Source organism: Panthera uncia, chromosome D4 (assembly GCF_023721935.1).
Source record: "Panthera uncia isolate 11264 chromosome D4, Puncia_PCG_1.0, whole genome shotgun sequence".
In the NCBI taxonomy this organism is placed as follows: domain Eukaryota; kingdom Metazoa; phylum Chordata; class Mammalia; order Carnivora; family Felidae; genus Panthera; species Panthera uncia.
In genome coordinates, this window is record NC_064807.1 from 82,100,952 (window position 1) to 82,126,482 (window position 25,531).

Here is a 25,531-nt window from a genome sequence, read left to right on the forward strand (position 1 = left end):
AGAAAACACACACAGGGCAAATGGTCAGTAATCTGTACTATTTCATCAGACAACTGAGAAAAAGAAGAAACAGAAAATGTACTGACACTTTTGTTCTAAATGCTCACATATAAAGATTTTACTTTACCTTGTGCTTTTAGAAACACTCCAGGAATGTTGAATAAGCTCTCTAAAACTTTAAATAGATGGGGCGCCTGGGTGGCGCAGTCGGTTAAGCGTCCGACTTCAGCCAGGTCACGATCTCGCGGTCCGTGAGTTCGAGCCCCGCGTCAGGCTCTGGGCTGATGGCTCGGAGCCTGGAGCCTGTTTCCGATTCTGTGTCTCCCTCTCTCTCTGCCCCTCCCCCATTCATGCTCTGTCTCTCTCTGTCCCAAAAATAAATAAAAAACGTTGAAAAAAAAAAAATTAAAAAAAAAAAATAATAAAACTTTAAATAGAAAGAGGACTGACTAGTGTGTGTGTGTATTTGGGAGTGGGAGTGCAGGGATGGGAGTAGTTCAGGAAAAACGTAAGAGTGTTAAGCTTAAAGCCGCTGCTGTTACTCTCTACCTCTCTCCCCTCCCTCATCCCATTCTCCAAAAGCTGGAGTTCATAGACACTGTGTAGTCTTTAGATGCTTCTCCTGGGGAGGTATGTCTGGCCTACCTCCAACCCCAACCCCCAACTATTGAAAATCACTGATTTAAGAACACTTGTTTTAAAAAGGACTTTCAGTTCAAAAGAATGCTATGGTCATATGTTAACATTTACGTAGTAAAAATTATGTGCTAATGAGAACAACTCTTCCAGTCATCTATAAATAAATGAAATGCAAGTGGAAACTATTGAAATATCCCTATACGTATCTTTGAGAGTGAAAAGAGAAAAGTTCTAATGACACTCTGTGATGGTAAGACTTTGAAGATGCGTTTATGAATTCTATTGGTAGCACTGTAAATCGGAACATCTTTCAGAAAGCTACATGTCAATACAAAGCCAAGTCTAAAGATGTTTCTATTCTGACCAGTGATCCTACTCACAGGAAAACTGTCCTAAGGAGGTTATTCAACAGAAATAAAAGGGACAGAGATAAAAACTATTATTATAGAATCACTTATTAAAACCAAAGCAAATAAACAATCTAAACATCCCGTGAAAGGCCTCTGATGCAGCCTGTACCTTTCTCTATTGTACTGCTCAGCACATTTTAATGATCTGACGACTTGTCCCCCCCACTAGGTAGCGTGTGCTCCATGAGCAAAGGGGTTGTCTCTGTCTAGATTCTTGGCACATAATAAATGCAGATTGTAGGAACTAAGAGCAGATATCAAATATTTGCAATTTTAAGTAAGAATAACAATATGTACACTAGAAGTGAAACTATAATATACATATATTGGAAATGGTGATACAAAAATGAAAACAGTTATATTAGGGTGGAGGAATCACTGGGTAACTTTTAAACTGCTTTCAATATTCTTTAACATTGCTGTTTTAGTGCCTCCCAAATAGAAAAGGAGGGAAAATATTTACTGTTCCATACATCAAACGTGACTTCATAGCAGGGATGAAATGGTAACTAGAAAAACTTGAGGAATCATCCCCTAGCTACCTGCCCGCCAAGCACTCAGTATTCTTTCTTTGTTCAAGGGTAGAGAGACCCCAACTACTCATATATCATAAGTAGCATAATCCTATTTTCAGTAAAAATTTGAAACAAAGGCAGTATGTTTTAAAGAGACAAGGAAAAGTCCTCTAAAGCAATCCTTCCTTTGGCTAGTGAATTTGCTGGTTCCTAACAGCAGGGGGTGCCAGAAGGATCACTATTGTTCCCAGGAGACGGCCAGTCTCAGTCCTGGTCAGAAAACGCTACGGGTTTTCCTCTAACAGGGACCTCTGGGTAAAACCTGCCGTAGAGACTTGAATAAATAAAAATTATATTTTTATTTCCATTGACTTCTGATAGTTACCATGTCCTTGAGTTATAAATGTGGTCAACAAACCCCAGTTGTATTGGCAGTACTAGTGACACTGCCATGAACAGAAAAAACACAGATGTCACAGCACACTACAGTTGTTGCAGATTTCCCAAGTAACATTTATACTCATCACTTAACTTTGAGGCGAGAGACTTCAGCAGTTACTGACAGACCTGCTGCCGTATCTTGGTATTAAATATTAGTAAAACTATGCATATTACTATATCACAGATTGGTTTAATAATTTCAGAAGTATTTAAATGTAATGGAATTCTCTTGTATTCCTGTGGATTTTATTTTCTGCATTCACAAACACTCTTCTGGAGAGGTGCCTGGGTGGCTCAGTAGGTTGAGCATCCTACTCATGATTTCAGCTCAGGTCATGCACGATCTCATGATTGGAGGGGTCGAGCCCCAAGTTAGGATCTACGAGGATGACAGCATGGAGCCTGCTTGAAGGATTCTCTCTGTCCCTCCATTGCTAGCATGCACACACACTCTCTCTCTCTCAAAAAAGAAAAAAGAAAAAAGAAAAAAACAAAACAAACCCTAAAAAATACTTTTCTGGAAAGGGTTTTTATAGGCTTTACCGGACTGCCAAAGGCACAGGAGAGTTAACACCTTATCAGTCTAAAGGAGGATAACTGAAAGGAAAACTCAAATTTGATTTGAACAAAATTGGAGAGAAGAAAATAAGTATTTTAAGTCACGAGACAAAAGTAGCTGCAACGCACATTTTTCATTTAGTGTGTAGTCTGTGAAGAGAAAGAGGGAAACTCAGAATTGCTGCTTCACAGGCTCCAAAGTACCCCACCCAGTATGTCCAGAGGCGTGGTTCACAGATATTACGTTCAGAGATCTGCCTAATGCAATTCCCTACTACAAAGCAGTCTGTGTTTAATCTAGGTACGGAGGCATAAAATACATTGCAAATGCTGTCCCCAACATCTCTGCAAGTAGTCACTATAAAGGGACATCCAGATACCTAATAATCATCCATACGATGAGCAAAACCAAAAACTCTAAAAGGCAGAGATGAGATACTGAAATTAGCAACAGGGTCAATACTCACATCCGCACAAAGAGTGACTCTTTGGATGTCAGACCAGGAGATGAATACTTTTCAACCAGGGCCAAAGTACTGAAGCCGAACTTATGAATGGGCTCGTTGGAATCCAGTGGGGGGAAGTCTGTGTCAACCTCCCCATCATCCTCAGCGATATGCAGGCAGTAGGCACTGACATTGTCACTGAAAGGAAAACCAAAACAGTGAGTGAATACCAGGGTGAAGGAGGGACAAGGAGATAAGAGGCTATAGTATACAGCAGGCAAACTGGGGCACTGCTCTTCTTTTACCCGAAAGCCTGGTGAAGCAGTAAGATTACCCTAAATCCTACTTCATTTGATAAAGAGAAAACATGGGAGTACAAAGGGGGAGAAAAGCAATGTGAAAGGAGGTCCTTTCTACTAATCTATTCTTCCAACAAATAGTTACTGAGCACCTGTTATAGATAAGACACAGAACTTAGTCCCTTAAATCAAAGATGATATTTAGTATCAGTCCTCAAGGAAGCTTATGGTATAGCGGGGGCGGGGGGGGGGGAGTACTACGTTAGTTAAATATAAGTATAAATAAAATACACACAGCAAGTGTGATTCCACTGATCCACTGATTCCAAATACCAAAGACACTTAACAGAGTAAAAGCAAATAACCTGATTTATCCTGATGCAGATAAACGGCTCTCTCCATTGCTTCTAGACCTTTCTCCTATTCCTACAATGTCCAGTCTATACTCCCAGATTCCAGCCTTGCCCATTTTAGAGTCAACACACATTTCCTTCTCTTTCTTGGGCGGAGAAGTAAAAAGTTGATTTGCTGTAAAGGGGTGGGAAACTACCAACATAAAGACAATTTAAAACTTAAAAATCAATTAGAAGCACTTTAAAACACCTTGCTCCAAAGTTAAACTGTGAAACTGCTTATCTGCTAACATTCAGAAACATGATCCTAATAGTTCACAAGGCAGTAGGGTTTTAAATTGTGCAGCTTAAATTTGGAATTTTAATTATATGATTGATGCTTAAATTAATTAATTGCAAAGTGTATGCTAATTGTTTAATTGGTTGCTTGATCTATATAGATCATTTTTTGAATTAAATGAGTTGATTTACAAAGTTTATTGATTGGATGTGACAATGAATTATTTCACTGACTACCTGATTTGCAATTTTCCCAATTAATTCACAAATCTTTAACTGCAACTCTAGTTATTGAGAGAGAGCCTACTTCAGGTGATCTATACTCAGTCTGTCATGACTAAGAGATATTTATTATATAAAACAGGTAATAAGGACAGATTAAAATTAATGGGAACTGTAAATTTGCTAAATGGATGGATAACAAGAAAGTAATCTGGCTATGTTTGTCACTATAAATTTCATGTATTTGCAACGCTGTTAAGAAATTTAAAATTCATCTCTGAATGATGTGGGAAACTTATGGATCTTTGCAAGAGGTTGCTAACCACAAACACTAGACACCTATAGGAGAAGAAAGTCTGTTAGATAAGAAAAATGTCATGGTATAGTAGCTAAGAGCTTTGTGTCCAGAAAGACCTGAGTTTAAAACCTAAGCTCCGGTGCTCATGGACTATGTGATTTCAGAAAATAAGCTTCGCTTCCTTGAGTTTCAGTTTCTATTTCTTCTTCTTTTTTTTTTTTTTTTTAACTTAGAGAGAGAGAGAGAGAGAGAGAGAGAGAGCGCGCACAAGTGGGGGACAGGGGCAGAGAGAGAGAATCCCAAGCAGGCTCCACATTCAGTGCAAAGCCCGACGCAGGACTTGATCGCATAACCCTGGGATCATGACCTGAGCCGAAATCAAGAGTTGAATGCTCAACCGACTGAGCCACCAAGGCGCCCCTTAGTTTCTGCTTCTATAAAAAGACAAGAACCTAACTCAGAAGTAATTGTGAAGATTAGATAACATATGTAGAGCCTACCATATAACAGAGGTAAAAAAATAAATGGTAACTATGGTACGGTATAGTATGGTAACTATATAATGAAGTCAGATGGAAAATAACTTCTACAGTTACATCAGTCCTTAAAGAGAAATTGTGGATGAATATTAGTGCCAACAAAACAACAACGAAACTAAGCGACACGTTCTGGAGTTAACATGTCCACTGTGCTCCAGCCTTGGGGCCACTGAGCCTCCAGGGTTTTATGAACAGGGCAGACACTGATGAAGCAGGCAATGGACAGCACACATTATTTATTGCCATGTAAATCGTCCTGAGGAATGTCTGTGATTCCCCAGCACCACAGAGGTTTCAAGGGCAAATAATAAGCCTATTGATCAAAGCAGAAAGCCAAACATTGGTATCAGAAGAATTCTGTTTTGATTGTCATGGGGTGCCCCCAAATCCCCTTCAAAACGAGCTCAACAAATGTCACAGGCTAAGATCTGAGGGCCAAAAGACTCACTGCTGCGTGTTACTATTCTCCTCAGTTTCTAAAAACAAAGTGTGAAATCATTTCTTCATTCAAGAAACTCACAAAGTACTGACCCTGCACTGTAGCCTGCTCTGCACGCTGGGAACACAGCAAAGAAAAGAAAGAATGATTTCCCCTATATTATACAAGACTAATGGGAGTCTTTTCTGAGTCATGAATAAAATTCAGCAGCAAACAGTACTCCAACCCTTTCGACCCCTTAACTGAACATCTGAGGGGAAAATGACTAAAACTCCACATTCTATTCAGGGACACAGTGGTTCCTTTGTGCCTTTGTAAAGGAATCATTAACAAAAAAGCTACCAAGGTATTTTGACTTCTAAAACCTCTTCAGGATTCCAACTTAGTACTAGAGCAATAGCCATTAGTATCATTAGCAACACTGACTGCTCTGTGGCAGACACTGTGCATAGTAGTACAGACAGATACTAAGCTCCCTGAATCTCCCCACCAACTCTCAGAGTCATTTCTTATGATTTCTGTTTTCCAAATCGGAAAAGGGAGGCTCGATGCGGTCAAATGGTTTGCTCCAGATTAAATAGTGTGTAAGCGACAGACTTGAGATTCAAACCCAGGCGGTTAAGAGCACTTACCCTTGACGCCCACCTATCCCTCTGCCAATTCCATGGTGTGTCTAGACTCGCCAAGGCCCTTGGAGTCCCTGTTCCTACGCAAATGCCACGCGCTTTGAAAAGAAGGAGGAAAATGAGAAGCTTACAAAAAATGAGAAGCTTAGAAAGATTTATTTCAACTCCTCACTTTTACAGATGGGGAATAGATGGGTAGAAATGGGGAAGAACATGCCCACGGCGATCCAGTTAAAAGTGGCAAAGCTGGTTCTGAAGAACTCAGGTCTCCTCACTGCCATTCTATTACTCTTTGATCAAATCAGAAACAGGTGGCATTTTGAAATAGGGAGAGAAAATGGCGGAAGCTGTGGTCTATGACTCAAGAATCCCCCAAATACAGACATCTGGAACTGATAAAACAATGAAAACAGGGATGCCTCCTCCTTATGACCTAGTATGGTAGAATAAAGAGTGGTTTTGCAGTCAGATCTGCTTTGAATGCTAACTCAACCACTAACCAGCCATGTGACCAAATCTCTCTGAGCTGCTCCATTTTCTTATCTATAAAAAGCTTTCCCTGACTTCTCTAGGAGAATCATTTGATCCTCTAGGAGAATCCAAGCGATTCTCCTCTGTGGTCTTTCAGAACTTGATTAATACTTCTGCATATAGTTATCACATCTTTTTCTTATTTACTGTTCTGTGTTCTCCTAAAAAGCAGGGATCATTCTATCGTCTCTGCATCCTCACTGAGGAGGAAGATGGCTGGCACTTAACAAATATTTGTTGAATGAATGAATATATGAATGTATAGACTGAATCGCTCTACCCATGAAAAACACATAAAGGGTATTATTAATGATGTGTGTGCTAATGAGGAGAAGTAATAAGCTTTTCTTTTTCTTTTTCTTGCTTGTCACGTTGATATCTGTTAACCAAATGGGGCTTTCTAGGCAATGCACATGTGCCAGAGATTGCAAACCAAGACAAAAGGAGAAGTCCCAGGAAGAGGTGAGGATCAAAGACGCATTTTTACGGTTCATCAAGATACGAGTACTGGCACCTCACTTTTTTTATGGAGAAAAAACACTGAGAAATTATTACGACTATGTAAAAATGTTTAATTATATGCATATAAAAAGCCTAGAAGGAAAGGTCCCAAAAAGTTTACAAAGGTTATGTTTACAATTGAGCAACGAGCACTTTTTTCCTGTCCCTTCCAGATGTCCCAGATGTCCCTTCCAGATGACTAAGTACAACTTTCATTTTCTTTTCTTTATAAAATACTTATTTTTTGATAAGGGTAATGCATGATTAGAAACATGGAACAATTTAGAAATACAGAACAGTACAAAGGTTGGGAAATCTCTCACCCCACTGTAGAATCACCTGTTCTAGAGACTCAGCATCTCCTGCCTCACCCACATCCCCTGATTCCTAAGTGGTCATTTTCTCTATCGAGTCCTGGAATTTATGGAGAAAATAACCATACATACCTGCTGCATAAGGATCTCATAAGGATTATGAGTTAATTAACTGTACAGTAGCTGGCATGAAGACAGATTCTCACTTTGTCAAAATTTCTTCTACCACTCTTAAGCTTTTGATCACACAGAAGCAGAATTAACTAACAGAAGCATGGGGGACAGCATGAGATAGAGAACACTAAAAGTCCTATTTGTGAGTCACTATCAGGGATTGAGTAATGATAAAAGACTAATAGCCACCAGTTTGTTCTCTGTATTTAAGAGTCTTATTTTTTTGTCTCTTTTATCTTTTTCATTTGCTTTCTTAAATCCCACATATGAATGAGATCATATGGTATTTGTCTTTCTCTGACTTATTTCACTTAGTTATACCCTCTAGATCCATCCATGTTGTTGCAAGTGGCAAGATTTCATTTTTTTTTTTTTTTGGTTGAGTATTTTTCCATTTATATATATGTATACATGTGTCTATATCACATATGTATCACATTACATCTTCTTTATCCACTCATCTATTGAAGAAAACGTGGGTTGTTTTGTATCTTGGTTATGGTAAATAATGTTGCAATAAAAACATAGGTGTCTTAAAAAGACATAGGTGTCTAAAAAAAGAGGCTTAATTTTAGAATTGGGTTAGCGTGGAAAAAGCAGGCCCTTCCAGGGACAATGATATTTGTGAGAAGACTGGAAGTTAGAACGGTGAATGGATGCAAAATGAAGCCTGTTGCCAAAAAGAGATCCTTCTGGAGGATGGACAGATCTCTCTCTCTCGCTCTCGCTCTCGCTCTCACACACATACACACACACACTCCGTCATTAAATGTACTCATTAACGCTTTGGAGATTTTATATTTATACAAATAAATGTATGTATAAACATATATCTAAATCTCCAAAGCGTTAATGAGTACAATTAACTGAATTTCACTTATTCATGTTTTCACAAATAAGGCTAACAAAATTTTGCATTAGAAAAATTTATTTCATTTAATTGTTGATCAATATTCATTTCACATTCAAAGGCCAGTTTGGCTTTTATGAAGAGACAAAAGCCTGTAGTCCATATATAGATGGTATTTAATTCATATATGAAAATTCAGGAGCATTCCAGGAAGCATCCTAGATTTCTCCCAAATGTGATCTGACATGTTCAATTTGCTCATAAAAATTCACTTTTATCTTCAAAACATGCAAAATGTACTTAAGCATGATGGCTGGACAGATGAAATTTTGGGGGCGGGGGGTTTTGGATGAAAAATAAAAAGAGCACATGATTCTGCAATGTCCAGAACTCTTATTACTTGGGTCTTGCTATTTATTTTGATGACAGAATCATTATAAAAAGTGCATCAGACATTATCAAGAGCAAAAAGGCCCTGAGGATTGCAGCTCAGAAGTTCATCTCTTTGAAGTCAGAGAAAAGACTTTTAAGACTGTCAAGATTTCCTCTTCTCCAAAATAAACTCCATAAATATAAAGTGAAAATTGATAAATAACATTTTAAGGTTTGTCAAGCCACAACTACATCACACAAGAATAGTTAAGTCTAAATTTTCTGGCAAAGAAGTTCTAAGGAGAAAATGCCCACTAATTTCCAAATGAAAACAAGACCTTCTTAGTGTTTCATCTGAGCTCCTTTTTTAGATAGTTCCTATTGCTATGTCTTCAAGTTCATTGATTTTTTCCTTTTGCGGTGTCTAATCTGCTCTTAAACTCATGCAGTATAGTTTCCATTTCAGATACTATACTTTTCATCTCTAGAAGTTCCATCTAGGTTTTCTTAAATATCTTCTATTTCTTTCCTCATCATGTTCATGTTTCCCTGTATTATCTTGAACATATGGAACATGTTTATAACAGCTATTTTAACATCCTTGTTTGCTAGTTCTATCATTCTGGTATTTCTGGGAAGTCCTCTTTTCATATTGTTCTGAACCGGACATTTTTAAAACAAATTCACTTGGCAAAATTCTAAGTTTCAGAAACTCGTTCATTCTATTACAAACTGACCTTGAAAAGGTCCAGTAGGATCTTTCCGAAACACAACATGATACTGTCACTTCCCTGTTTAAAACCTTTTGCAACCTTTCAAATAAAAACAAAAGAGACCATTAATAGTACCTGGGTTCCATAAAGCCTTCCAGTATATTTTGCCCTGCTTTCAACTCAATCTCCTGACATTTCGGAACACACACCTTAAGCTCCATTCACACCACGTACTTGCAGTATCCTAATCAGGTCCTAGCATATATACATGCTAGCTCCTGTTACTATTCATGCCGGCCTCTCAGCCCAGGGGCTCTCTATTCCTAGTCTATCCAGGTCATCTTTTGAGATTTAGCTCAAGTATCCATTCTACTGGGAAGACTTCCCTAACATTCCTCTCACCCCTACTCAACCCAAGCCCTCCAACTTCCAGCAGAATTAGAAGAGCCCTTTTCTATGTCCTCACAGCATTCTATTATGTCTACTATTATAGCAAGTCTCAATGACAATGGAGCTAAAATTGTGTAATTTGGTGTCTGTCTCATTTATTAGCCTAAATCTTGAGGCCATAAGCTTTATTTTATGACTGATTATATCCCCAGTGCCTAGTATAGTACCTGGGATGGTGCAGACAACATCTAAATGCTTGCTGAGTGAATGACTGCAAGAATAAAAAGATGGATGGATGGACGGACGGATGGATGGATGGATGGATGGATGGGAGGGAGGGAGGGAGGAAAATCTCAAATGCCTATGTCTCCGGATGCTATCAGGAAAAGAAATTCATTGCTTTGTATAACATAGTCGTTAAGAGCAAGAGAAATGGAGTCAAACCTGGGTTCAAATCCTGACTCTGCCACTTACTAAATACATGATCTTGGGCATTACCTTAAATTCCTGATTCTCAGCTTCTCTATTGTTATCTAAGAGTTACAGAGGTATTATAAGGAAGAAGATAATATATGTAAAATGCTTAGCTTGGGTCATGACACAAAGCAGGCATTCCAATGTGTTCATATCTACCCATTCATTACCTAGTAAGTGTGAGGACTCTGGCTCTTGGGAAATGTTGACAATGAGCAATATTTCTGTGCAGCTCAATGAAGACAGTGTTTGTAAACAGTATTCCCAAACCTTCATCTATCACTTAAATATCTGACCAGGTTGAGACAATCTAACTCGGTGTTTTTTGATGAATAAAGGTTTGTACACCGTCAGAAGCTTGTCTAAGCAGACACGTGGAGAAGGGCTTCTTCCCTGGCAATGGCATGGGTGGTAAGTTTAGTCTACATCTCTGAATCTGAATGTTCCTATGTTCTCTCATCCATTCCACAAATCACTTATTGAGTACTTGCTATTTGCTAAGCATTGTGTTAGGGACTAAGGAAAACAAAACAATAAAATAGACAATGTCCAGCCTCCAAACTTATAACTATCCTACTGCTTACAAGACTTCTTCATCACATGGACAACTCTCAAGTCATCTCAGCCTTCATTTCATCCTAAACCAAACTCTTCCTTCACCTCTATTTCTTCTCTAGGACACCCTATTTCAGCACCACCATCTACCTAGTTTTTCAATGTCCAGTCTTAGGCCCTTCTCTTTCTTCACTTACGCATCCAGTTAATCTCTCTATGCATAGGACTCCTAAATTCACATTCCTAGCTCATAGTTCTCTCTCTCTTCTAAACTTCAAACATGCAAGTATAAACAACTATTTGAAAACTTCTCTTAGGTATAGCAAAGTCATCTCGAAAAGAAGACAAAATTCATGCTGCTCCTCCCACTCCCCGACACACATCAAAAACCGAATTAACACCCAGTCTTCCAAAGCCCCCTAATTCAGTGAGCAGCACAATACATCAAGTTGTGCAAGTCAGAAATCTAGGGAGTCACCTTTGGTACCTCTCCTCTCCCATACTTCTCATACCTAATTCATCCCTAAGTCCTATGAATTTCACCTCTTAAATATTTCCAGAATCTGTCCTCTTCCCTCAATCTCCACTGTGGACCCTGCCCATCTTTCAATCTCATCCATCCTATTTTCTCTTCCCCATTTTGTGTTCCAGCCATGCTGGCCTTTGTTAGTCCCCTGCCACAGTGTCACCGCTTCCTCCTGCCAGTGTCACTGCCATGCAGTTCCATCTGCCAGGAACCTCCCCCTGCCAAATACCTCTGGTATCACTTTCTCAGGGAATTTCTCCCTGACTCCCAAGGCCAGGCTCTCATAAATGGCATTCCTTTCCTTCAGATTACTCAACTCAGTTTTTATGCAAACGTTATTTGGCTTAATTATTTGATATAATTATTTGAATTATTTGCCCATTTCTCTCACTATATTGTTGAATTCATGAAAGAGAGACCATGTCTGGCTCTACTCACCATTGTATATACCCAGCAAAATGCATGGTATATAACAAACACTTAATATTTATTGAATGTATTAATGAATACAAATGTGAGTGAAACGAGCCAGTTACAAAGTGCTCTTACAATTGATAATTTCTTCTTCCCCATCAAACTGCACATTTTTTGAGTGCAGCGATCACATTTCTCTTGTTCTTCATTTTATCCTCAATACCTAAGGCCTGAAACTCCATCATAAATATTTGCTGAATGAAGGAATAACAAAGAACTGAAGGCTTCAAGATTAAGCTGGATATCAAGAGGAGAAGAGTGAGAAAGGCATTTCTGATTGAAGAAACAGCAAAAGCAGACAGGGTATCAGTGTCAAGAAGCTGCCAGTTAAAGAATGTGATCTGTAGGATGCATGGGATCACAGCTGAGGGTCAGAATGGGAAGGGCCTCTCTTAGGCTGTATTATCTAGGTAAGTGCCTCTCGATGATGACTCTAAGGAATATAAATTAGAAGCAGCAACCTACAAACGGGAGGAGAGCAGACAGAAGTGGTCATGTAGATGCAAAAATGGGGAAATATAAAGAATTCAAATTGCAAAGTTGTCAGAAAACATAATGGAAGGTCAAATATTCTTATATGCTTACATAAGCCCACAAGGGCACCACTGTATCACAGCATAGTGCATTTCTCTGAATCATTAAGAAAGAGCTAAGTTATACTACTGTTGCTGAACTACTACCAGTATTGGTTGTAGCAGTAGCTGGCTGTAGTTACAGTATTTGACAGCAACAGAAATAAACATTTCCTGAGCACTTGCCATGTATTTTCTCATTTTATTTTCCTAACTACCCTGTTAAGAAGCTTTTATCCTCATTTTCCACACAAGATAACTAGAGTACATAGGACTGAAGTAATCAATCCATCCAAGACCATGCTGATGATAAGTGTTAATGCCAGAATTCAAACACAGACTACAGCTTTGGATCCCAGGATGTTATACTCTGATTAAGAAGACGGGGAAAGGGGCGCCTGGGTGGCTCAGTCGGTTAAGCGTCCGACTTCGGCTCAGGTCACGATCTCGCGGTTCGTGAGTTCGAGCCCCGCGTCAGGCTCTGTGCTGACAGCTCGGAGCCTGGAGCCTGTTTCAGATTCTGTGTCTCCCTCTCTCTCTCTGACCCTCCCCCGTTCATGCTCTGTCTCCCTCTGTCTCAAAAATAAATAAACGTTTAAAAAAAAAAAAAGAAGACGGGGAAATATTAACACATTTTAGAGAATCTCTATGAAAAATTATTAAAATAAAGTGTGACAATGAATGAAATAAACTTCAATGATCGATCTACAAAACCCCAGTTTCCCAAGGGCTCTGAGAAGCTGAGGGTATGTCAGAATGAAGCAAACCCAGTGAACTCCACCGCATCTTGGTATACTCTACAGCTGCACTCTCCAACATGTAGCTAGCGAGCACTTGAACTATGGCTAGTCTGAACTGACTGTATATAGCAAAGAAACACTGAATTTTTAAAACTTATGACCAAAAAGAACATTAAAAATCTCCTTAATTTTGTCAATAACATGTTGAAATAATAATATGTTAGATACAATGGGTTAAAGAAAATATAACCCATGAAAATTATAAAAATTACTTAAATTATAATAATTATTAGGGAAATAAATTTCACCCATCTTTTGGAAACTTTTAAAAATGTGGTTATTAGAGAATTTCAAATTGTAAATATGGCTCACATTTGCAGCTTGCTTTATGTATTTTTTCTAGCTTTATTGAGATATAACTGAAATATAACATCGTGAAAGTTTATTCCTGGTAATCAATTTGTAAAATACGTGTATTTGATATACTTATTATAAAACAATTACCACCAAGTAGGGTTAGTTAGCTAACACCTCCAACACATCACATAGTTACCATTTCTTTTTTGTGATAAGAATACTAATGGTCTACTCTCTTAGCAATTTTCAAGTATATAAAATAGTATTATTAACTATAATTGCAATGCTGTACATTAGATCTCCAACGCTTATTCATTTTCTAACTGGAAGTTTGTAGTTTTTGACCAGTATTTCCCACCCTTCCCCCATCCCCCAGTCCGTGGTAACCACCATTCTAATCTCTGTTTCTGTGAGTTCAGTTTTAGAGTCCATATATATGTGACATCATGCGGTATTTGTCTTTCTCTGATTTATCTCTTTCAGCATAACGCTCTCAAGGTCAATCCATGTTGTTGCAGACGGCAGGATTTCTTTATCTTATCTTTTCATCCATAGACAGACATTCAGGTTGCTTCCATATCTTAACTATTGTGAACAGTGTCGCAATGAACAAGGGAGTGTAGATATCTCTTCAAGATCCCAGAAGGGGAATTACTAGAGCACATGGTAGTTCTAGTTTTCATTTTTTGAGGATCCTCCATATTGCTTTCCATTGTGGCTGCACCTCTTCACCTTGCTAGCAACAGTGCACAAGGGTTTTCTTTTCTCCACATCCTCGCCAACACTTGTTATATCTGGTCTTTTTGATGATAGCCATTCTAACAGGTGTGAGGTGATTGCATTATATTTCTTTTGGACAGCACTGCTCTATTGCCAGACACTTCCACTCCCTGAGCAATGCAATAATCTCAAAGGTATACTACTCCAGCTTCTGGACTATCGCAAAACTCTTCAGGCTTTTAGTAGCTCACCTGTCAGTAGCTGATAAAGAGCAACAGTAAATAAGAGACCAGTGAAATACGTTGAATGTTAAAGGGACAGCTGAACAGAAGAAGGCAAAGAACAGCCATTCTTGTGTACCACAGAGTCAGAACATATGACTACAGTCTCTGCACAAAATTGGGGCTAGTCAAAATTACCCTTAAAAAAATCCCTTAAATTAACTATGAAGTAGAGTAAATGTGGTTCTGTGCAAAGAGCAGTATATACCTCCCACCTCAGGTTCTTGACAGGATAAAATCTCACTGAATTTTATTTCTCTCTCTTTCACGAATGGGTGTTACTCAAAAGATACTATTTCACTCTTGATTCCGATTAAATATAAATTAAAAAGGAATGTTTAAAAAAATTTTATATGTCAAAAATAGATCTACATTAATATAGTCAACTGATATTTGACAAAGGAGCAAAGGCTTTGGGAGCAAAGCAGCAAAAGGAATGGAGAAAGGATAATCTTTTCAAGTGGGTATTCACATGCAAAAATGATTAAATCTAGACACAGACCTTACACCTTTAACAAAAATTAACTCAAAATGGATCACAGGCCTAAACGTAAAGCAAAAATCACATAAAACTTCTAGAGGATAACATACAGGAAAATCTAGATAACCCTGGGTTTGGTGATTACTTTTTAGACACAACACCAAAACACAATCTATGAAAGAAAAAACTGGTAAGTTGGAGTTGATGCTGTTAAGAAAATGAAATGATAAGCCACCGATTGGGGAAAAAAATCCCTACAAAACACATATCTGATAAATAGACAAAGAACTCTAAAAAAAATCAGTAAGAAAACCACCTGATTAAAAAATTGGCCATGGCACAAAAACAGACACTCAGATCAGTGGAACAGAATAGAGAACCCAGAAATGGACCCACAAACGTATGGGCAACTAATCTTTGACAAAGCAGGAAAGAAGATCCAATGGAATAAAGACAGTCTCTTCAGCAAGTGGTGCTGGGAAAACTGGACAGCGACATGCAGAAGAATGAACCTGGACCACTTTCTTACACCATACACAAAAATAAGCTCAAAATGGATGAAAGACCTCAAGGTAAGACAGGAAGCCATCAAAATCCCCGAGGAGAAAGCGGCAAAAACCTCTTTGATCTTGGCCGCAGCAATTCTTACTCACCAGTCTCCAGAGGCAAGGGAAACAAAAGCAGAAATGAACTATTGGGACCTCATCAAAATAAAAAGCTTCTGCACAGAGAAGGAAACAATCAGTAAAACTAAAAGGCAACCGACGGAATGGGAGAAGATATTTGCAAACGACATATCAGATAGAGGGTTAGTATCCAAAATCTATAAAGAACTTATCAAACTCAACACCCAAAAAACAAATAATCCATTGAAGAAATAGGCAGAAGACATGAATAGACACTTCTTCAAAGAAGACATCCAGATGGCCAACCGACACATGAAAAAATGCTCAACATCACTCATCATCAGGGAAATACAAATCAAAACCACAATGAAATACCACCTCACACCTGTCAGAATGGCTAACATGAACAACTCAGGCAACAACAGATGTTGGCGAGGATGCAGAGAAAGAGGATCTCTTCGGCACTGCTGGTGGGAATGCAAACTGGTGCAGCCACTCTGGAAAACAGTATGGAGGTTCCTCAAAAAATTAAAAATAGAACTACCCTACGACCCAACAATTGCACTACTAGGTATTTATCCAAGGGATACAGGAATGCTGTTTCAAAGGGGCACACGCACCCCAATGTTTATAGCAGCACTATTGACAATGGCCAAAGTATAGAAAGAGACCAAATGTCCATCAATGGATGAATGAATAAAGAAGATGTGCTGTGTGTGTGTGTGTGTGCGTGTGTGTGTGTGTGTGTAATGCTCCATTATATATATATATATACACATACATATATATATATAAAAATATATATATATACATACATATATAAAAATATATATATATACATATATATATAAAAATATATATATACACATACATATATATATAAAAATATATATATATACATACATATATATATAAAATATATATATATACATACATATATATATAAAAATATATATATACATACATATATATAAATATATATATACATACATATATATATAAAAAAATATATATATATAATACTCCATTATATATATATAATGCAGTATTACTCGGCAATCAAAAAGAATGAAATCTTGCCATTTGCAACTACGTGAAACTAGAGGGTATTATTATGCTAAGCGAAATTAGTCAGAGAAAGACATATATCATATGACTTCACTCATATAAGGACTGTAAGATACAGAACAGATGAACACAAGGGAAGGGAAGCAAAAATAAAAATAGGGAGGGGGGAAAAACATAAGAGACTCTTAAATATGGAGAACAAACAGGGTTACTAGAGTGGTTGTGGGGGGGGGGGGTGGGCTAAATGGGTAAGGGGCATTAAGGAATCTGCTCCTGAAATCACTGTTGCACTATATACTAACTAACTTGGATATAAATTAAAAACAAAAACAAAAACAAAAAACTGACCAAACACCTGAACAGACAGCTCACCAAAGAATACAGATAGGTGTCAAAAAGCATGTGAAAAAATGCTCAAGACCACTTCCTTAGGGAACTGCAAATTAAAACAAAAATGGGATACCACTGGACACCTAGTAAAATAGCTAAAATCCAAAACGTTTACAAAACCAAATGCTGGAAAGGATTTGTAGCAAAAGGAACTCTCATGTGTTGATGATGGAAATGTCAAATGGTATAACCCTTTGGAAGACATTTGGACAGCTTCTTAGAAAGCTATTTAATAAACAAAGGCTTATCATACAATCCAGCAACTGCACTCTTAGGTATTCGTAAAATGAACTGAAAACTTAACGTCTACATGAAAACCTGCCATAAATGTTTATAGCAGATTTACTATAAAGATTGGAAGCAACCAAGCTGTCCTTCAACAGGTGAATGGAAAAACAAACTATGGTACATTCATGCCATGGAATATTATTCAGCAATACAAAGAGATGAACTATCAAGCCACAAAAAGACATGAAGGAACCTTAAATACCTTAAATACATATTGCTAAGGGAAAACAACAGTCCGAAAAGGCTACGTATAGTAGGATTCCAACCACCTGACATTCTGGAAAATGCAAAATGGTAGGCACAATAAAATGATAAGTGGTTGCTAAAGGTGAACAGGGAAGAATGCAAAGGTGGAGCATGGGGGCATTTTTAGGGCAGTGAAACAATTAGCGATGATGCAATCATCAGAGCCTGGCTGGCTAAGTCAGGAGAGTGGGAGACTCTTGATCTCATGGTTGTGAGTTTGAGCTCCACACTGGGTATAGAGATTACAAATAAATAAACTAAAAAAACAAAAACAAAAACAAAAACTGAACAACACAAAGAGTGAACCCTAATATGTAAACTATTGTCTTTAGTTAATAATAATGTATCAATATTGGTTCATCAATTGTTAACAAATGTACTCCACCAATGCAAGGTGTTAATAACGGGAAAACAAGTGTCATGAATGAGATGTGTAGCAACTCTGAACTTCCTGTGCAGTTTTTCCATAAACCTAAAACCACTCTAAAAAATAAAGCCTATTTATGGGGCGCTTGGGTGGCTCAGTTGGTTGGGCGTCTGACTTCGGCTCAGGTCCTGATCTCACCATTTGTGGGTTCGAGCCCCGCAACAGGCTCTGTGCTGACAGCTGGGAGCCTGGAGACTCCTTCAGATTCTGTGTCTTCCTCTCTCTCTCTCTGCCCCTCCCCTGCTCGTGCTCTGTCTCTCTCTCTCTCTCTCTCTCTCTCTCTCTCAGTCTCTCAAAAATAAATAAATATAAAAAAAATTAAAACAAAAAAGCCTATTTAAAAAATGTTTTGGGGTGCCTTGGTGGTTCAGTCAGTTAAGTGTCCGACTTCAGCTCAGGTCATGACCTCGTGGTCCGCTGGTTTGGGCCCCATGTTGGGCCCTGTGATGACAGCTCAGACCCTGGAGCCTGCTTTGGATTCTGTGTCTCCCTGTCTCTCTGCCCCTCTCCAACTCGTGCTCTATCTCTATCTCTCTCAAAAATAAACATTTAAAAATAAATAAATAAATATAAAAAATGTTTTAAAAATCTTATGGGTAACTGACTTCAGAATTTTAAATAAATAAAAACAGAAAACAACAACAAAGAAAGCATTAAAAAAACAAGCTTAAAACAAGTTGACTAACATGAAACTAGGGGCGCCTGGGTGGCTCAGTCGGTTAAGCGTCCGACTTCGGCTCAGGTCACGATCTCGCGGTCCGTGAGTTCGAGCCCCGCGTCGGGCTCTGTGCTGACAGCTCAGAGCCTGGAGCCTGTTTCGGATTCTGTCTCTCCCTCTCTCTCTGACCCTCCCCCGTTCATGCTCTCTCTCTGTCTCAAAAATAAATAAACGTTAAAAAAAAAATTTTTTTTAAATAAAAAAAAAAAAGAAACTAACACATCAACAGTGAAGATAAAATTTAGTAAGAGAAATGAAGCAACAGAAAGACAAATAAAGAAACTGATCCCATTCACAATTGCACCAAGAAGCATAAAATACCTAGGAATAAACCTAACCAAAGATGTAAAAGATCTGTATGATGAAAACTATAGAAAGCTTATGAAGGAAATTGAAGAAGATATAAAGAAATGGAAAAACATTCCGTGCTCATGGATTGGGAGAATAAATATTGTTAAAATGTCAATACTACCCAAAGCAATCTACACATTCAATGCAATCCCAATCAAAATTGCACCAACATTCTTCTCGAAGCTAGAACAAGCAATCCTAAAATTTGTATGGAACCACAAAAGACCCCTGAATAGCCAAAGTAATATTGAAGAAGACCAAAGCAGGAGGCATCACAAGCCCAGACTTTAGCCTCTACTACAAACTTGTAATCATCAAGACAGCATGGTATTGGCACAAAAACAGACACATAGACCAATGGAATAGAATAGAGACTCCAGAATTGCACCAACAAAAGTATGGCCAACTAATCTTTGACAAAGCAGGGAAGAATATCCAATGGAAAAAAGACAGTCTTTTTAACAAATGGTGCTGGGAGAACTGGACAGCAACATGCAGAAGGTTGAAACTAGACCACTTTCTTACACCATTCACAAAAATAAACTCAAAATGGATAAAGGACCTGAATGTGAGACAGGAATCCATCAAAACCCTAGAGGAGAAAGCAGGAAAAAACCTCTGTGACCTCAGCCGCAGCAATTTCTTACTTGACACATTTCCAAAGGCAAGGGAATTAAAAGCAAAAATGAACTATTGGGACCTCATGAAGATAAAAAGCTTCTGCACTGCAAAGGAAACAATCAATAAAACTAAAAGGCAACCGACGGAATGGGAAAAGATATTTGCAAATGACATATTGGACAAAGGGCTAGTATCCAAAACCCGAAAAACAAATAATCCAGTGAAGAAATGGGCAGAAAACATGAATAGACACTTCTCTAAAGAAGACATCCAGATGGCCAACAGGCACACGAAAAGATGTTCAACGTCGCTCCTCATTAGGGAAATACAAATCAAAACCACACTCACGCCAGTCAGAGTAGCTAAAATGAACAAATCAGGAGACCATAGATGCTGGAGAGGATGTGGAGAAACGGGAACCCTCTTGCACTGTCGCTGGGAACGCAAACTGGTGCAGCCACCCTGGAAAACAGTGTGGAGGTTCCTCAAAAAATTAAAAATAGATCTACCCACGATCCAGCAATAGCACTGCTAGGAATTTACCCAAGGGATACAGGAGTGCTGATGCATAGGGGTACTTGTACCCCAATGTTTTCAGCAGCACTTTCAACAATAGCAAAATTATGGAAAGAGCCTAAATGTCCATCAACTGATGAATGGATAAAGAAATTGTGGTTCGTATGCACAATGGAATACTACATGGCAATGAGAAAGAATGAAATGTGGCCTTTTGTAGCAACGTGGATAGAACCAGAGAGTGTTATGCTAAGTGAAATAAGTCATACAGAGAAAGACAGATACCACATGTTTTCACTCCTATGTGGATCCTGAGAAACTTAACAGAAGACCATGGGGGAGGGAAGGGAAAAAAGAAAAAAACAAAAGGTTAGAGAGGGAGGGAGACAAACCATAAGAGACTCTTAAAAACTGAGAACAAACTGAGGGTTGATGGGGGGGTGGGAGGGAGGGGAGGATGGATTATGGGTATTGAGGAGGGCACCTGTTGGGATGAGCACTGGGTGTTGTATGGAAACCAATTGGACAATAAATTTTATATTAAAAAAATGTTTAGTAAGAGAAACTCCCCTATAAAAAAGACAATGATTTAGGGGCGCCTGGCTGGCTCAGTCAGTGACTCTTGAACTTGAGGTTGAGAGTTCAGCTTTGCGCAGTGGCAGTATTGTAGCCAATGAGGTTTATCCGAGGCGCGATTATTGCTAATTTAGAGTTCAAGTCCCACGTTGGGTGTGGAGATCACTTAAGAATAAAATCTTAAAAAAAAAAAAGACAGTGATTTAGGCAGGTTTAAAAAAGAAAAACCTCACAAAATTATTCAACATATCTAAAACAAAAAGGCAAAGGTAATAGGCTGAACAAAGACAGATTAGAAAAACGCGAAGAACAGGAGGTGGAAAAGCTCCTATTACTGAAATAAAGCAAAGAAAAGGGCAGGACACACAATTCATGAAACAAAGAGGGCTGTTTTATATTGAAAAAAGTACAACTCACAATAAAGATATGAAATGCACGAACATTTTTGTGCGCTGCAATATGTAAAGTGGAAACTGTTGAAATCATAGGGGAAACTGACAAAAACAAACAAGAAAATGGAAACATTAATTCATTTCTCTTAATCATCCATAGACCAAATAGTCAAAAATATAAGAATGTAATAGTAATTAAATATATCATTTTAATAAGAATATAATGAATTCTATAACCTACAGAGAATGTTTCCAGAATCCACAAAATATTTATGAAAGTTTATTGTATAGTAAGCCCCCATAAATAAATAAACAAATAAATTTCTAAGCAGAAATTTTACAGGCCACGTTTCCTGATGAAAATTCAATAAACATGAATCTACACAACAAAGTATAAAAATTCAACTACCTAGAGACTGAAATGATTTCAGTTCATTTCTTACAAATGTTTTTTCCTAAAATCAGGGTATGAAAAAAAGCAGGAAATTAGCTAAAGTACCACATTCCATCTTGCTCAAGAGTTAACAGGTAGAAGAGTAAAGGAGGTCAAAAATTCTAGCCAAATTCTCCATTCCTTCCCTGGGGCCAAAGCCTACTACTACTGATAGTTTTCAAGGCACAGAAACAGGAGAGCAGTATTTCTAAATAAACTGTTTTCTTAACAACCAGACTGAAACCATGCATCTAGCAATTTGGCCCCCTGTGAATGAAGAGCTCTTTGCGGGGCCAACCCACTGGAAAAGATCAAAGAAGGATCTATTCTAACACTTTAAGTACAAATAGGTCAGGAAGAAAATACCTTGTACTGTACTGCCTGATAGGAAGAGATTCCAGGGATTTACTTTATAGATTGTCTTATACCAAACAAAACTGTGAAATCCACTGTTACATGAGGATTGCAAAAAATTTCAAAGGATCAATGGTTTCTTCAGAATCAATGTAACTTTGCAATTCACAATACACTTACAGAGCAACTATTAAAAACCGTGAACATGCTGGATACCTCAGGAATATAAATATTAATAAGATTTATTCAATTTCAGAGGCTTACAAACTAGTACAAGAGATAATCTCTACTTTGGGGGTTTGGAATTGCTAATTAAATTGTTTGAATCTTCCTTAATCCTCGCTTATTTTTCATCTCTTTATCAGTTTTTGGTAGGAATGCATCAAAATTTCACATTTTGACTTTGGATCACTCAATGTCACTTTACAATTCCCTTAAAATATTTTGGTACTATACTGCTAGGTGCATATGCAGTCAGAAGCATTATGTTATCTTGGTGGGGCTATTCCTTTTTTTCATTATGTAGTTTACCAAAATATCCCTATTGATGTGTTTTTGCCCTAAATTCTACTGTTTTGACTCCTTGTGCAACAGGCCCATCTCCCCACCTCACCACCATGCTTTGTCTCCCTTGGCCAGGTAAAGCTGAAGACTCTAGGCCCATGGGAAAGGAGAAGGCAGAATGGCTGTCTGACAGCTTCTGGAGTGGAAAAAGAAAGTAAGGATCTTTTGTAAAGGGAAAGTTCTTTTTTTGTTTGTTTTTAACGTTTATTTATTTTTGACAGAGAGAGTCAGAGAGCGAGTAGGGGAGGCACAGACACAGAGAAAGGAGGCACAGAATCAAAGCAGGCTCCAGTTTCTGAGCTGTCAGCACAGAGCCGAATGTGGGGCTCAAACTCACGAACTGCCAGATCATGACCTGGCACTTAACCAACTGAGCCACACAGATGCTCCTGTGAAGGGAAAGTTCTTAATTTTAATGTAGCCTAATTAACATTTTGTTTTCTACTATGGATCCTGCTTTCAGTATCATATATAAGAACTCTTCATTTAGCTCTTGGTTCCAAAGGTTTTCTGTTCTTTCTTCTAAAAGTTTAAAGTTTTACATTTCATTCTCAATTCATTTTTGAATCAATTTTTTACAAGGTATATGAGGTTTAGGTTGAATTTTTTTGGTGTATGGATGTCCCATTGCTCCAGCATAATTTGCTGTAAAGGCTAACCTTCATCCATTTCATTTGTATGTGCTTTTAATATGAAGACTAGTTTGTATCGGCCTCCAGTTCTAGGAAATACTCTGGCATTCTCTCTTCAGATATTGTTTCTTGAGATTCCTTCCATTCTCTGCCTCACAAGTGGGAGGCTCTCCATCTTTGCTCCACGTCTCTTAACTTACTCGTCTTCCATTCTCTGTGTCTCCTTATCTCTGTGTGTTAGTGTTACATCCTAGGTTGAATTTACTGGTAGTATCTTTCATCTCAGTCCCTCTTAACTGTGTCCAGTCTAGAGTTTATCCCATATACTCTTTTGTTGTTACTTTAAAAACCACATTTTATACTTCCAGTACCTTTAATCGGTTCTCTTCTAACTGGTTAATTCTCATCTGCTTAGTTTTGTTTCACCATTTCCTAGGAATTTACCATGGATGTTATTCCTTCATCTCTTTGATGATTTTAAACATATTTATTTGAAGTTAATTTGCAGATTGCTTTACTATATTCTGTTGGGAGTGAATTCATCTCCTAATTATTGTCTTTCTTAGTAGTTATACTCGTTTGAGAATTTTAATTTGCTAGCTCCTCTTGAATAGGAACAGTTTCTCTCTTTCTCTCTCTCCCTCCTTCTCCCTGCCTCCCTGTTTTTACAGTTATTGCCACCGTCTTCCATCCCCGTCCAAGCAGAGGCCTCCACCATACAACCAGGTCTTATACCAGCAGCTCAGGGTTCCCTATCCCTTGCAAACACCACCAGGGAGATCATAAACCCAGTCATGTCATGGCCAGGTCCCAGCAGCACTGCTCTCTCTATTCCCCTACCACCCCAGAAACACACTTTAAACAAGTCACAGACTCAGTCAGCTTTGTTCAGTTTCTTTTCATAAGTGGGACAGTCCCATCCCAGCTCCCAGGTTCTAGCAGTGAGACTTCCTCTGATCCCTATCCAGGCACAAAGTTCCTCTGGTCTCCATACCCTCAAGCAGTGTTTCCTACTCTTTTCTGACATCACGGCATACTTTGCAAATAACAGTATGAGTATGGTACATGGGTAGATGGATGAGACTCTTCCCTACCCAGAAATGCCAGCTGGGGCTCCAACCACCCCAGGCCCTGCCTAGCTACCCCAAAGCCTGAAAATAATCACAACATGTTTTTTGGGAAGTACCACCCTAAAAGAATCAACTCCCTGCACATGCTGCCTATTTCCATACCTGGTTCCATTTTTAGCCTACCAGGATGTTTATCTTGTTATTCAACTACAGGTACGTCAGTAACATACTTCACTTCTCATTGCTATGTATTTGGAACAGAATTCAGAATTTAAAGCCTGAATGTGAAGGATCATCATAACAGAAGTCCATGTGTTTCCCTCTGTTTTAGAACACACTCCTCTCAACCCCTCTGCATCACTTTCCCTACTCCTTCAAGTTTCAGCTTAGATGTATAATCAAGGTAGCTCTTCATGACTCCATTCTCATTCTCAAATATGGGATCAGACATTCTCACAGAAGCTGATTTTACATGTACTGTACTGTATTCCTCTTGCTTATCTACCTTAGATAGTAAGCTCTCTAATGGCATGAACTGCCTTTTTCGTTTCTGGATGTCAAGATCTAGCACTGTGCCTGCAGTAAGTAGGAACGCAACACAGTCACAGTGGGTATAATGTAATAGTGAAGAGCCAGGGCTCTGAAGCCAGGGATCCCTAGGGCTTAATGCCAGTTCTACCACTTACTGTGTGATTTAGGAAAGTGACTTAGCCTCTCTAAGTTTTAGTTTCCTCATCTGTAACATGTATGTCACAATTAAATCCTGACTCTTGTTCCTTACTAGTTGTGTGACCCTAGGCAATCCTTTGTGTCTCTTGGTCTCAGTGCCTGCACTAAGCAATCTCTTCATTAACTCAGACAACATGTGTGAAGTCACCAGCACTTCGACTCCTTTCTGTACTTTTTTGTTTACACTTCATGCTGAAAAAAGGGTAACACTTTAGCTCAGCCTTGGTCAAGCCTTTTTTTGAGCCTAGGTGGTCGAAAAGGCTTTCTATTGCCACAGGAGCAGTAAACATTATATTCACAGTGTATTCAGGCAAAGTGGAGGCAATGTCAATGAGAACTTGAAAAAATAATTCTAAGTGCAAATGTAATGTATTTCAAGAAGAAAAAGCAACCAAGCAACTGACCACAGACTGGACCATTCTAAGAGAAGAGAAAGTCTCC

At 38.4% G+C, this 25,531-nt stretch overlaps 1 protein-coding gene and 1 pseudogene across 12 annotated transcripts in view; one reads left to right on the forward strand and one right to left on the reverse strand.

Moving 5' to 3' along the window:
- The window catches only part of MAPKAP1 (MAPK associated protein 1), a 274,623-nt gene that overhangs the window by 109,050 nt on the left and 140,042 nt on the right, over window positions 1-25,531 (reverse strand). For all 12 annotated transcript variants that reach the window (XM_049628968.1, XM_049628934.1, XM_049629009.1 and 9 more), the window contains one exon: window positions 3,031-3,207. In XM_049628968.1, the coding sequence (XP_049484925.1) occupies window positions 3,031-3,207 (177 nt within the window). The remainder of the gene's footprint in view (window positions 1-3,030; window positions 3,208-25,531) is intronic.
- On the forward strand, window positions 20,985-21,051 carry LOC125928260 (uncharacterized; annotated as a pseudogene).